General features: G+C 34.4%; 1 protein-coding gene across 2 annotated transcripts; it reads right to left on the minus strand.

Annotated features, from left to right (window-relative positions):
- Window positions 1–4,389: 4,389 nt before the first annotated feature.
- LOC132283667 (PLASMODESMATA CALLOSE-BINDING PROTEIN 3-like) lies at window positions 4,390–13,776 on the minus strand. Of its 2 annotated transcripts, XM_059785668.1 has the most exons (5): window positions 13,529–13,776; window positions 12,819–12,893; window positions 12,450–12,689; window positions 12,291–12,324; window positions 4,390–4,884 (listed from the first exon to the last, which is right to left on the minus strand). In XM_059785668.1, exons 1-5 carry the CDS (start codon window positions 13,578–13,580, stop codon window positions 4,617–4,619), a joined length of 669 nt encoding a protein of 222 aa, XP_059641651.1. In that variant the 5' UTR covers window positions 13,581–13,776; the 3' UTR covers window positions 4,390–4,616. The 2 variants fall into 2 exon arrangements, with proteins under 2 accessions (XP_059641651.1, XP_059641652.1); XM_059785669.1 differs by lacking the exon at window positions 12,819–12,893 and having other exon boundaries at window positions 13,529–13,774.
- Window positions 13,777–15,035: the final 1,259 nt, after the last annotated feature.

The following is a 15,035-nucleotide window of genomic DNA, read 5'->3' on the forward strand; positions in this document are numbered from 1 at the left end:
GCGACTTTTTGTTATAAAGAAAAATTTAGCTGTAGTTTAAAATTTTTAAATTTCCTCCGAGTGGAAAATCCCAGGTCTTGTCCTAGTCAGCAGGGATCCATGAGTGCCACTGGCCACCAAAGCAAAGCTCTCAGCATTCAGCATATTGGTGAAGATTTGATCAATTTTATATCCAGGGATACCTGAGGCATAGCTGACGGTGCCCGGTGGGGTAGGTGAGGGGATCATCAAGATCTAGACCAGCCACAAATGGTAGCCTCAGCTGCTCCCTCCCTCATTAACAAGCTGGTAACACCAGCAGATGAAATACTTTACTAAATGGTAACTACTTAAAGACTCATTTATTTTCTTTCTTCTTTGCCTTCACTTAATAGCCAGATGAGAAGGAAAGATCAATAGGTACTGGACTGGATGGTAACTACTTAGACTCCTTTCTTTTCTGTCTTCTTCTCCTCCTTTCCCTTCTTGGAAATTGCTAGTCATAATAGAAAATGTCTTGGTTACCCAGAAATATTTGGACTTCTTTTGATAAGTAATTTGCAGCAACTGATCTTGTGGCATCATTTTACTCGTGCAGAAGATACAAAGTAGGACCTCAAGTTATCAATTCTGGTTTTCTCCCAGAAATGTTTCTATTTTGTTGATTAGTAATCGTCACGAACTGGACTCGTCATGCGAAAGATACGAATAGGATTCGAGTTATAAAACCTGGTTATTCGCCTTTGATTAAAATCGTACATTGTGATCTTGGGCTTTCTTTAACGCATGAAAGAAGTTCCGCAAAACCTAGGAGGAGGAGGAGTGAACCAATGTCAATTATCTAAATTTCATGCCACAATCCAACAAAACAAATTAAGGTCCTGTGCCATACTAGCTGCGATATAGTTGTGAATCATACTAGCTGCAATCACAATATAATTTTGAACATCTGCATCGTAAGGAGTCATTAGCTTGAAGATTGGAAAGTGGGATTTTAATACCCTAGAGATGTACTTAACCATATTGTCTTAATGATAAATGTTGGTAATTGAAGATCTCACAACCACCGGCTTCGTCCTCTGGCAGCGTTGTCTTAATGATAAATGTTGGTAATTGTTTTAATTTTTTTGAGTGAACAACATATTAGCTGCACTTGGTGCTTCATTACATATTACAATTCAATACTTCTTTAGGTGTTTACACTCTCTTCTTTAGCATTTAAAATTTGATTTTTGGGTTAGATGCAATTTAAGAATACTCTTGAATGGTTACAGTCCCTTCCCAACCTGCCAACAGAAGCGAAAAATGTGTCCAAATGAAACATGTAGGCACAAATCTGAAAGCTAACTTTCTTACTTCTTTTTCTTTTTTCTTTTCGTCTTTGTTTTCTCACCGGTAACACCTTCATTTATTTCTCTTTTTAACCTTTTAGTTTAGAAAGCAGAGGATATGATATATCACTAAACTACAGGGGATGGCAATTCGTGTTTTCTTGTCATATATATAGATATAGATATATGTGTGTGTGTATATTTCCCTCAAGAAAAGGTGAGGGCATACCCTCACTTGCAAATAGAATTGGAAATGAATAAAACGATTTCCAATACAAAGCCAACACAAACAGAATCCCAAGGCAAAAGCATCACAAGGGAGAGAAAAGAATGGAGAGATCCTGCAGCTACAGCCCCATTAGATCACGACTATTAATTGTGTCAATAAACCTTGACACTATTAAACAGGTAACACAACAAGACCTAAATGTCAAGGGATCCGGCTCCTCTACGTTTAGTGCTCTCTCCGCTTCTATCCGTGGCCAAAATTTCTCTACGTCTCTCTTTCCACAATAAAGGAAAACCAAAAGAATCCCAAAAATACAAATTCTTTTGCAAGATTTCAAATCCCTAATTTCTCTGTCTCTTCCCACAATATATTTTTCTCGTCATTTTCAGAATGTCAAAACTGCTCATTTTTACATTCTTATTTCTCATATTTGATTGGTCTGATAAATGATGGTGACTCCAAGAAACACAGGAGAGAACCAGATTGGGGGAAGAAAGAAAGGAGGTCTGGATCGTTAAGGCAGTGTTTGCCTTGGCATTGTTTCCCTATTTTTCTTCATTTAACTGAAACGCTAACGTTTTACAATGATTTGGATTTTCTTTTTTAAGTTGATGTGGCCTGTTCCTGGGCGTTGGTTCTATCAGTGGATAGAAGCGCAGAGTAGTGACGTAGAGGAGCCGGATCCTATGTCAAGACCTAATACAATACCACAAGATTTTTTAAATTAAATTCCCAGCTATTAATGGTCATTTTCAAACATGAACTCGATAAATTTATCAAACACATCTTGTTAAATCTATTTAATGGAATTATAAACGGATTGATAAATTAGACATGAATATAACACATTTTGTCAATTGACACTTTACATTCACATGCACTTAGATTTCGTATGGTTTTAGAGGATCGGAGCCTCCTAATTAATTATTGGGTAAATTATACTTACACCCCCTAAAGTTGGGTCATATTTCACCTAGATTAATATTTTGGTTTTAAATTTCACTTGCATTTGAAATAATGGTTTAGCATTTCACTTACATTCCAAATGTCAATTATACTTTTGAGGTGTTAAATAACTATGTTACCCTTTGACCTCCTGTTTACTATTTTTGTAACCAAACTACCCCCAACATACATGTTTTCTATTCTTTTTCCCCCTTATACCATCATCATCCTCAATTCACACCTCCAAGATCCACCAATCCCATAGGTTCCTCCTCAACTCCACCCATCAATCCTGCTCATCCATCACCCAAATCCCATTCCCACCTCACCAACACTGCTCTCATTAAAAGACTCTCTTCTTGTCTCATTGTATATATATATATATATATATATATATATACGAGTTGTGCAGATCTAAGATGGAGGATTCAACAGTAGAGGTGAAGAAAAACGGAGATCAAGGTAACCGGACGCAATAGTAGTGGTAAATCTTTAAACAATATATAACCCATGACGCGGGGTCAGAGTCTCCAATCGAGCGGCTGATCGAGCGACCCGTTTGAGGTGCACGATGACTGTATTTTGGGTGAAGAAGCAAAGAGACAACAAGGCTTGTTGTCTTCTTGTTTATGGGCGTCTTCTTCGAACATCGACAGCGGCAGCGAACTTGCTGTTGGCAAGTTTGAACCGGCAAAAGCCCACAAGTTTGAATCTGCTATTATGAGTTCCCAGACCCAAAAGCCCACAATTTTGAATCTGCCAAATACCCAAAAATTAATTCAGACCCCAAAAATCATGTGTATATGTGTAATGCTTTTGATAACCCATTTACGAAGTTTAATCAGTTGAGTTCAAGCATAACATAGTAATAAGTATTCTTTTACCACAGAATCTAAAAGGTCTATATAAACAATATTCAACTAACATTGATCATCCTAATAAGCATTTACAAAGGAAGGCCAGTGTTACGTGAATGGTACTCATTGTCCAAATAAAAATATGATGTAACGGAAGGAGCTAGATCTTTGCAGGTATTCCATATACACACACACACACACACACACACACATAAAGCACAGATAGATCCTCATATATACATACATACATACATATATATATATATATGTGTGTGTAGTGAGTGTGTAGAGAGGTGGAAATGGAACAGATTCTAGAGTGAGAAGGGGAAGTTTGAGATAGAGAGAGAGAAAGGAGAGGTGAGAGGAAGAGATGAGACAGGAAAGGCTCCGGTTCGCCACTGCAATTGCCTACAAAAAAAATTATATATATAGGGGCCTTTATGTCATTTAAAATTACATAAATATTGCATTAAAAAATTGAGGGTATAAAGGTCAATTCACATATGTAAATTGAAGTATAAGTGAAAATTAAAACAAAAATGTTCATCTAGCTGAAATAGCTGAAATATAACCCACCTGGGATGTGAGTGTAATTTACCCTTAATTATTTAGTCTTGTTCAAGCACCAAGCAGGCCACATTCTCGCGTTTCATATTTAATTAACGTTGAATAAATAACAGGTTTAAGACTTGTAAACAAAAACACTTAATAACACATTGAACAAAATCAGAAGGAATTGCGGCAAATTAAAACCGAGTGAACATTCCTCAAAGCACCTAAAGTAGCCGACCATAAACAAAGCCAACATAATTAAAATAACGTGCATATATGTTAAGATAGGCCCATGCATTGATAATTAACTAGTAACAATGTTTTGGAAAAGTACCAACTAGGAACATGCGTCTCATAGGCTCATCAAATTAATAATTTACCAAATTGATCTAGATATGCATAAAGGAGATATATATATATATATATATATATATATATATAGAGAGAGAGAGAGAGAGAGAGAGAGAGAGAGAGAGAATCCCCACTAGCAACCACATCACCACCCAAAAGGAATCAAAATTAAAGCCCATCTTTCCCAAGCAAGGGTGGGAGGAAACCAACAAATTTAAGGAAGATTGTCTTTTAGATATTCCCCACAAACTAATACTTAAAAGAGTCGCATGCATACCCAACACCATCTTTGCACATCATGTACTGAGGTTCCAACATTGATATTGACCATCCTACCCCACCACCACCACCACAGACCACTACTCTACTTCTTCAACCCCACAATAACATGAATACTGAAAACAAGGAGGTGGTTGTCCAGAAAGAGAAGAAGCTGGTTGTCTGAAGTGCAAGCCCACCATGACTCATATCTGTGTTGATGCCAACTCCGGACGGGCCTAAACCGGTGCCAACCACTCCGGTGGAAGGTGTTGTCACGTAAGGAGAGCCGCTTATGGGTGTGGTCGTCGATGATGGTGTCGTGGTTGTAGGCGTGGTTGGCGTTGTCGTGACCGGAGTAGTACTGGTAGGCGTTGTAGAGCTTAAACAGGTAATACAACAAGCAAAATGTTGATAATCAGTATAAAAAGAAAGGAAGTTCAAATATTGAAAAGAGATATATGATATTTGCACTCCAAAAATACCTGAAATATTCCACTTTTATGATATATAGAATTCAAGAAATAGAATACAGAGCCTTTAAGTTCATTAAGATATACATTTAGGAGTATTCTAGGTTATTTCTTTTAACCTGTTCTTCCAGAGATATATTTTAGTTGATTTAAGGAAGAAAATTGTATAACAAAAAATAAAAAAAATTTCTCTTTATGTAAATAGCGTAGCAATACAAGTGAAGGAATACAGTTTCCAAGCTCTAAAAGTCTTAAGAGATATGACTATGGACCAGCTGAAAACTATATACTATATCCATTACATGTTATCTTGGCGTCATAATTTGCATCTTCTCTTTATAAATGCAGTCTTAAGTTTGTCATAAAGGTCATCCAGAAATGTTTATACAATCATAACTGTCCAACCTCATCCATTGGATGAGATGGGTCTCACGTTAAAACTCACACATGAGACCCACATCATCCAACGAATGAGATTGGACAGTCTCAACTGTATACAACACTTCTTAGACGATCATAATTCATTTATAATTGACCAATGTTAAGCGCTAAGATAGGTTATGCTAATGTTTCATCCCAATAAAATTACTGTGAAAGATGCTAGGATAAAATTAAGATCATTTATGACATATAACCGAACTTGGTTCATTGTAACATTTTCTTACTTGAAGAAAGCTATCAAGTAAGAACCCGGATCCCCTACTGTGCACTGAATGGTCCAGTGCACAGGGGAGGGTGGAGATCACCCCACATGAGGTAGGGTTCAATCTGTTTTTGGGAACCACACTCCATGTGGGGTGATCTCCACCCTCCCCTGTGCACTGAATCGTCCAATGCACAAGAGGGGTACCTAATTCTTCAAAGTAGACTTCCCCTTGTTACTTGTAATGATTGTGGAGTACACTTCGATCCATGTTATATTTCTATTTTTCCATATAAAGATGGTTAAAAATGGCAATATAAGTGGATGAATGCACTGTTCAAACTCAAAAAGAAAAACTCAAAAAGAAGTCCTAAGAAACAAGACCGTAGACCAAACTAACAACTTTGCTACATTCAATATGTATTTAGTTTAGTTTAATTGCATCTTTGCCTTGTAAAGACAGTTTTTTAAGTGGTTATAATGGCCATCCAAAAAAATGTTTTGGATCGACGTAACTGTCCAATCTCATCCATTGAATGAGGTGGGTCTGACACTAAACTCACACATTAGACCCACATCATCCAACGGATGAGATTGAACAGTCTCGACTATACATAGCATATCTTGGACCATATCATTATTTCTAAATCATTTATAACAAACTAACATTAACAACTAGGTACTTACAAAGGCCATCACAAGAATGTTTTGGACAGACGTAACTGTCCAACCTCATCTATTGAATGAGGCAGGTCTCACAATAAAACTCACATTAGACCCACCTCATCCAACAGATGAGATTGGACAGTCTCGACTGTACATAACATATCTTGGACCATTGTTATCCCTAAATTCATATACAACTAACTAGTCTTAAGGTTTTAGTGATGTTTCATCCAAATAAAGCTACTCAATTTGTGTAAACTGATGTAAAGATAAATATAAGAAATTACTTTATACTCCCTCTGTCCAAAAAAAAATGTCCCTTGGAACTGTAACTTATGAAATTACCAAACCTTAATTTCATAACTTATGATTTTTACCTTAAGTTTTATTATAACACCTTAGATGAAAAAAGCTCTCATGATGGCTCTCATGAGAACTTGTGTCATTGTTTGAAACATGAGCTCAATAAGAGTCGTCTCATGATAACCCTCTACTTACATATAAGAAAATGATCCATAACAGCTTATATATTACAACTCTACCTAAAAAAATTATGTTTATCAACATTTATTCAGTTTATTATTTATTCATAAAGATAAAAAAAAAAAAAAAAAGCATAACATTATTCATAATTAAAACTACATGAACGACACACCTGAATATTAGAGCATCCGATATGTTGCCATATATGGCGAGTGAATAGAGTTGTGGCGAGTGAATGGAGCTGGTGTCGGGCTCGCCACATGGCGGGCTCCACATGCTAAGCCGTTACAACTTGCAAAGGTTCTTTGGCCTTTTCAGTTTTTTTTTACATTTCTATATTTGAGCCTTTCCAGTTTTTTTTTTACATTTCTATATTTGACTCTTTCAATGTTTATATTTGAATCATTTTTTTTAAAAGTGTTTGAGCTTGCAACAGCTCTTTCAATGTTTATATTATTCTTTATTTCTTTTTTTGGGCGCCGCAACGGCTCTTTGACCCTTTTTTTAAGTAATCTCTATAAATACCATACTCATTTCACTCAATTCACATCCTTCAACACTTCATGGATCATCGACCTCGATTCTACAACCCTTGCTTCAACTAATCTCATAACTCTGAATTACTACCGGAATTCAATTATGAGAAGCACTTTTAAGATTTTTTCCAATCCAATAACTCATCTCAACCTCAATCTGAATACCCATCTCAACCCCAATACCTACCTCGACATCTCATCAACCTACTCAAGGCAAAAGAAGCTCAATTGGTCCAAAGAAAAAATTAATAATAATAAAAATAAAAATAATTAAAAAAATAAATAAATAAAAAAAAGAAGAAACATTATGCATAGCATGAATGATGATTGGGAAAGATCAAGTCACGGGTTCGGATCAACATAGGTCCATGTATTGGGAATGAATCCAAACTAATTTTTGAACTCGGAGGGCACGACGAAAAGATATAGCAATGGCTTTATGAACCAATTTTTCCACCTTCATCCAAAAGTAAACAAATTTTTTGAATGCTATAAAACCGTCCGAGACACTCCAACTAGTGGCTTCAACGCTAAAGATTTAGTAAGTTTATTACTCTGTAAAAAAATTTAAATTCTTAAATTTTAATTTAGAATCTGACTAATTTCAATTATTGTCTATTTTTTATAAATCCAAGTTGCAAAACCACTGCAAAGCTCAACAAGAGAAACACAAGCTAAATCAACAAATAAGGAAGAGAGGCGTTGTCAATCTTGATATTAACGAATTTGGAAATTGCTCCAAATCTGATTCAACAACACGAGGTTCATTCTAGAACTATCCATCTACTCCATCAATCTTGAATAAATTCAAGGAAGGAGGTGGTCAAATGTAATCTCTTTTTATTTGTGAGAAAATATTAAATAGGTAATATATGAGAAGCAAATAATTGAAAAATATATTTTTTTAAAAAAACAAAATAAAATAGCGGTTGAATATATAGTTGTTGGTAATATATAGTCATTACAAATATAGCTAACAAACAAACAATTGTAAAAAATAAAATTTAAAAATTTTACAAAAAACAAAAGTAAAAAAAATAATAATAAACGTAGTTAGCCCAGCCAGCCACTTTCAGTATTGGGCTGATGTACTCTCTATTTAAACAAAAGCGGAGAGCCATACCGAATGCCCTTAAGGCAACTATACTTAATGCCCCAAGAGCATCCGGTGTGCCTCTCCACTTTTGACTCTATTTTTTGTTAGATGGAGAACCACATTAGCCTATTAGGCTGACACGGCCAGCCCAGCCAGTAGATACCGTGTTGGTTGAATTAACCACTTTTATTATTTTTTTTTTTTTTTAAATTTTTGTAAAAACTTTTTTAAAACTTTTTTGTTTCAATTGTTTGTTTGACTTTTTCTTAAAAAGTTTTAAAATGCCAAAGAACCGTTGGTAGTTATAGATATTTATGAAAAGTAAATAAGTAAAAATTAAATAAAAAAGTAAATAAAATAAAATTAAAAAATTTATGTTTGTTTTTGCTCACCAATTGTGGCGAGTATTTGGCAAGCTAGCATATGGAGTCCGTCATGTAACGAGTCTCACATCAATTCTATTCACTCACCACGTTTGATAACATCCGTAATGTTCTTGCAACTACAATAGGATTTATACCGTAACACTGGCCCCAGCTCTTGGAGCATTGCCTAATAACTTTCGGTGCCAACCATGCAATCCTCAAAAGAGTCCTAATTTGAAAGGCCGGCTCGGATCTCAAAGCACTTGACCATCCAACGGCTTAGATAGAGATAGCCCACGCAATCACATCCATAAATAATTGGCCATTATGACCACCAATTTCAAATTTATATTTTCTGATCAGCTGCAATTACTGCCAAAGCAGTTTGGTACACCACCCTTTTCCAAACAGTGTCCTATGTTTTTTATAAAATTTATATAATAAAATTTAATTTAACTTCTTTAAATCATGAGAATGTTTTATAAAACTTTTCTAAATTTATAACGTTAAACAGATTATATTTTAGAGGATTAATTTAAAAAATTGTGCTTATTTTAAGATTAAGAGAATATTTGACAAACGTTTTCATGACCGACTCTCCTAAAGACATCTTTTTTATCCAAGTCATATAATAGAGACTAGTGAGTAATATTAAAGGGGCAATATGGTCTTTTCCTCAATAGGCGAAAGAGACATTGTATAACTGTCTTGCTCATAATTCGAGAATCTTTGAAGAAAGTGACAAGTCACGGCAATGAATGCGTAATGAGTCAGGGTCATCAATAGTGAAATGACATACTGTACTACTTTATATGCATTATTTTATAAAGCTAAATGAAATTAATGAAAAACACAGTAATGAGATTTAACAAGACATAATGTTCAACTTTAAACTAGGTCATGGTTGTCCGTAAAAATTAAAAAATAATAATAATAAATAAATAAATAAACACATTTAAAATGTGACTAAGGTGAAATATGTATTGTTGAACATATTATATTATATTGATAATAAAAAACCAATTAATCTCCACTTTAGACTTTCGAAATTGTGTCAATATTTAAAGTGGCTAGCCAGAAACAAACAAAGCTAAGTAAGTCCTTTTCTAGCCTCATTCTCCAAACCCTACACTTCCCAACGGACAATCCTTTCATGCAAGAGTTCTTTCACAACTCCTTAATTTTACGCCCTCTCGAAATCATTTCTCTATGAAGGCAATCTTAAGTGGTTAATGGTTATAAAATGAATGCTTCGGACAGGATTAATTGTCAATCTCATCTATTGAATGAGGTGAATTTCAAATGAAATTTACGGACCTGAAACACAAGTCAGCCAACAAAGAGAGCAACAATTTCGACTGTACAAAGTATGTCTTAGATAATAATGTTTTCGTGAAACTTTTTATTTATTATAAAATTATTACTGTTTATTTATTTAAAAAATAATAATATAAAAATTAACAAATCAATCAGGCCAAATCACAAGATGCTAACATGCCATTTTGTGATTCGTCGGCACTAAGAATTTCTAATTAAGGTGATTTTAATGACAGTAGTCCAAATATCAGAACTGCTAGGGCAGGACTACCCTAATAACACAGGTGCTGACAATGCACAACCCACAAGATGTTCCGAACCGAAAAATGGAAAAAAGCTGGCTCGGATCTCAAAGTAGGTGGCCATCCAACGGTTGTAATAGAGGTGGCCCACACCATCACAACCATCAATAATTGCACCACTAGCACTGTTTTTGTTGCATCAGTCTGAACAGGTCCAATGTTTCTGACCACAGATTAATGTGACTTTACTTTTTGGACCTAAGTCCAAGGGCTACCCATTTGGTGGGACCTATCATTTCTTGTCTAAAACTTAAAAAAAAATTTAAAATTTTCTATTGATTAGGCTACACACACACACACACCCCCCGCCCCCCAAATTAAGACTTTTTTTTAATTAATTAAGAATTCGGTAACAGTATGCTTAACTTAAAATATATATTAAAAAATCATATCAAAGGACATCCTTTCAATGGCATTGAAGTAAAATCTGATTAAGAGAGTAGAAAGAATTGCATCCCTTGGATGCACTGAAGTGGGATTCACATGAATCCCATTTTAATGCATCCAAGAAATGCAATGGATTTTATTCTCTAAATCAGTTTCTTTCTTTCTTCTGTTAAAAATAATTATGGCATAGTATTTTTATACATAGTATATTATCTTTTTTAAAAAAAAGAAAAGAAAAAAGAAACCTGTAATTATTTTATCCCTCTCAAAAAGCAGTGTGTTTAATTATTATTGTCCCCCTTTGTGCAGTGTTGCAAAATAAATGTCCATATATTTTGAAAACTTTTATTAATTAATAATATGTAAAGTTTAGTTTTAAAATTTAAAACCATACATGCATCAAATGTGCGACTCCTTAAAAAGTTCACTTGTTTTTCACTATGGTCACAAAAGGACATCTTTTTTACCATAGGCAAGTTACATTGAGGGGTAATATGGTCCTTTAGTTGGTGGACCCATTTTTGTCTTTTCATTAGTTTTAATTTTTTACCACCAGTAAAAAAGGCTTTGGATACCATTATGCCAATAATTTCAAGAATCTTTGAAGAAAGTGAAAAGTCACAACAAAACCAGTAATCAAAGGGCAATCAGTCAATAGACATCATCATGCAATTACAAAATGAGTCAAATGACAAAAAGAGCTCGCTCTCATAGATTAGATCAAAAGTGCCAAAAAAAAAAAAAAAAAAAAAAAAACAAAACAAAAAAGATGTGTGGGTCATATAAATATAATATAAACATATGTCATTACATAAAGTGGAATGGTATGAATGAAAAATAAAGGATTGAGGCTTGAAATGCTCTTAAAAAGTTGTGCTTTCCTAGGGAAAACAAGAGAGCCTATTTCACTAGCGAAACAATGAAAAGAAAAAGTAATTGCCTTTAGACAAAGGAATGTCACCCTTATCAACACACGATCAGGTTCAGCTTTGAACCAGGTCTGAATCAAACTCATTCCAAAAAGGAAAATTGTGCCCTGAATCCACCTTTGATACAAAAGCAATACTGATATGTATATATACATATTATATATAAATTATTGTGACACATTCAAATTGCATACTCTAGGGGAAACCTTGAGCTACACATTTGATGTTGAATTTTCAGTCACCATTAAGCCTAAAATTATAAAATAAAAAAATAAAAAGTGTGTCAGTGGGAACAGTCCCACTAAAAAGACATTATTGCCCCTGCCAAACTACCATCCTGCTCCAAGATTTAGAGGGTATTTTTTATATTTTGGTTAATCAGTGATCACCACAGGGAGAGGGAGTGCACCATTGCAAAACAAAAAAAATCACACACAGCATTTGCCCTAAAATTGATAGAGAACCCCATCTTCTAGTACTAGTGAAAGAATAGATCAAGCAATGCATTACCCAAATTACAGAAAAGAAGGCAAAAAAAAAAAAAAAAAAAGTCTTAATAAAAAAATTTTAAAAAAAAAAAATAGAACATACCTGGCACTAGTAGGATAAACACAACCAGTAGTGCCTGTAAATCACCAAGAAAAATTTGATAAAAATATAGCTAGTTGAAGACCATACATGTCTGTGTGTGTGTGTGAGAGGGAGAGAGAGAGAGATTAATGAAGAAGCTAAATGAGGCTAGGGACTCACTAGGGTCAGATGTAGATACAGTGGCAGTGCCAGAAAAATCACATGAGCCTTGAGCTTGACCCTTCTTTTGGAAATAGCTGTTAACAGCATAGTTGCAATGAGCCCTCACTGTGTTGGGGTTGTAACAAGATCCAGCTGAATGGATTGGATTGCAATCAGCCCCAGCTCCACAAGCATAATCCAATGACTTCTGTAGCACACTATCACCCATTCCTTCCTTGCAAACACACCATGTAGCACCTACCCAAAAAAACCAACACAAAATTAATATATTTATTAATATATATAAAAATATAAATGGGTCAGACAAATATATATATATATACACACACACACACACAGAGAAAGAGAGAGGGTGGGGGAGGGTACATTTTTTGCTTTTTTCTTTTTGTTGTTGTTGTTGTTGTTGTTGTTGAGGGGAAGGGAGAGTAATGGAACTCATATCTGAGAAACCATATCATATACTATAGTTTAGAACATGCTGAAAGCATTAATAAAAAGGGAGCTTTAAAAAAAAGGCTAAAAGAGGTAGAAAAATTAACAAGAAAAGTAACATCATAAATACCCACAAAAAACATAGATCTCATACATTCAAAAAATAAATATATATATATATATATATATAGAAGCATAAATTGAAATTTCTTTTTGAATGTGACCAAAAAAAAAAGATGCTGCAAAATATTGGTCTAATTAGTGAGGGAAAGTAACATCATAAATATTAGAAAAATTAACAAGAAAAGTAACATCATAAATACCCACAAAAAATCAGATCTCATACATTCAAATATATATATATATATATATATATATATATATAGAAGTATAAATTGAAAATTCTTTTTCAATGTGACAGAAAAAAAAAAGGCATGCAGCTGCAGTAAAGGGAAAAAATTCAAAAAAAAAAAAAAAAAGATGCTGCAAAATATTGGGCTAATTAGTGAGGGAAGGGGCATTTTCACAAACAAATAAAGAAAATAAAAATGAGCATTTATCACATGAAGAAGCACAGTGTTTGGTTCGATGGTAGGAAAATAAGGGGTATAATGGTAAAAAGGGGTGTTATTAAGAGAGCTTACTTGAATGCCCAGCCATGGCCAACAAAAGGACCAAGAACACCAAACAAGCCATGATAAAGAGATGGAACAAGCTCAAGCTAAGTGAAGAAGAAGAAGAAGAAGAAGAAGAGGAGGAGGAGGTATAATAGTGGTGCTCAGAGAAATAAAGCTGGTAACAGCTCTAGCAGAGGCTGAGTGAGGGTGAGAGAGAGAAGGGGTGTTTTGGAAATGAGTGCTTACTGGACCAAAAAAATACCCAGGCTGAAAGGTGGTGCTGTAGATGGTGGGTTGGCGGTGGTGGCCCAGTGTCGGCTTTAGGACAATTTTATTTGTTTATATACACTATTGTGTGATAAGGTTAAAAAGTACTATTGTCTTTACCAATGCTTTTGTTCTGTCACTCTGTGTTACTGTGAGTCATCTACCCCATGTGTAAACTTGGAAACTGGATCATACCCTAATCAGGGCTCGCTTGATTATTTTAAATCCCTTTTTAAGAGAAGTTAAACAAGACATGACAACGGGATCGCATTTGTCCCGTTTAACAAAGTAAATCACCTCCACGTTCAAAATCGTTTAAAAAATAATCTCGTCCCTGATCTGTTTAAATTCAACAATGTTTGTCCAAAAATACCTAGGAATTTTGGGCATTTTAGTTTATGAACTGTATTTTAGACAGCATTCGGTAATTTTTTGTTTTCTATTGTTGCTTTCACAAGAAAATAGAAATATGATTTTGTTTTTCGTTAGTAAAAACAAATGGTACAAATTATGAATTGTACAAGGCGGAATAGAAAAGATGTAGAAGTTTGTATTAAAAATAATTTAGAGGGAGGTGAATAGGTTTTACTTGCTCTTTTTATCAATTTGTACTTATTTTAATTTTATCAAAATAAAATTAAAATCAAACACACAAAGCAAAAATAAAGTGTAAGTAAAGTAAATAAAGTTTGAGATATGACACTGAGTTTTTGTGCATAGAAACCCTAGTTAGAATAAATCCGACCAACCAAGATGAAAATCACGGAGACTTTCCCAGTCTCTAATGAAACGATCCACTATGTTTGAAATAAAATATAGTCGATACTGTATCAGAGTCACACCCTCTCATTATACCGAAAACTAATTGCTGACAAACCCTGCCTTTACGACTCCCTCGTCCAACAGCTCTCGACCTTAGACTTACTCTTGATCTCTGTAGAAGGATTGCTGGTATATCAATTAACATTCCACGAATGCTTGATCCCTTCAAAGTATAATCGATCCATCCTTTTCTTCAAATCATAATTTGATGAAGACAAATAGAAACCCTACTTTTATGAACGGAATAAGCTGATTTTTTAATAAGCTTGAACTCCGATTAGTAGATAACACCACCTTAAGATCACTCACGTGTAATAGTATATGCTCTCAAAAATAAAATCATAAAATTCAAATTGATTTTCTGGATAAAAATATCTCTCAAAGGCTCTCACAAAATCTCTGAAATTTTATTTCCAACAAGCCGTAAAACCCTAAGTGAGAAAAC

Source organism: Cornus florida, unplaced genomic scaffold, assembly GCF_030987335.1.
Source record: "Cornus florida cultivar Cherokee Brave unplaced genomic scaffold, ASM3098733v1 CherokeeBrave_3.0.0_Hap2_Chr11, whole genome shotgun sequence".
NCBI classification, from domain to species: Eukaryota; Viridiplantae; Streptophyta; class Magnoliopsida; order Cornales; family Cornaceae; genus Cornus; species Cornus florida.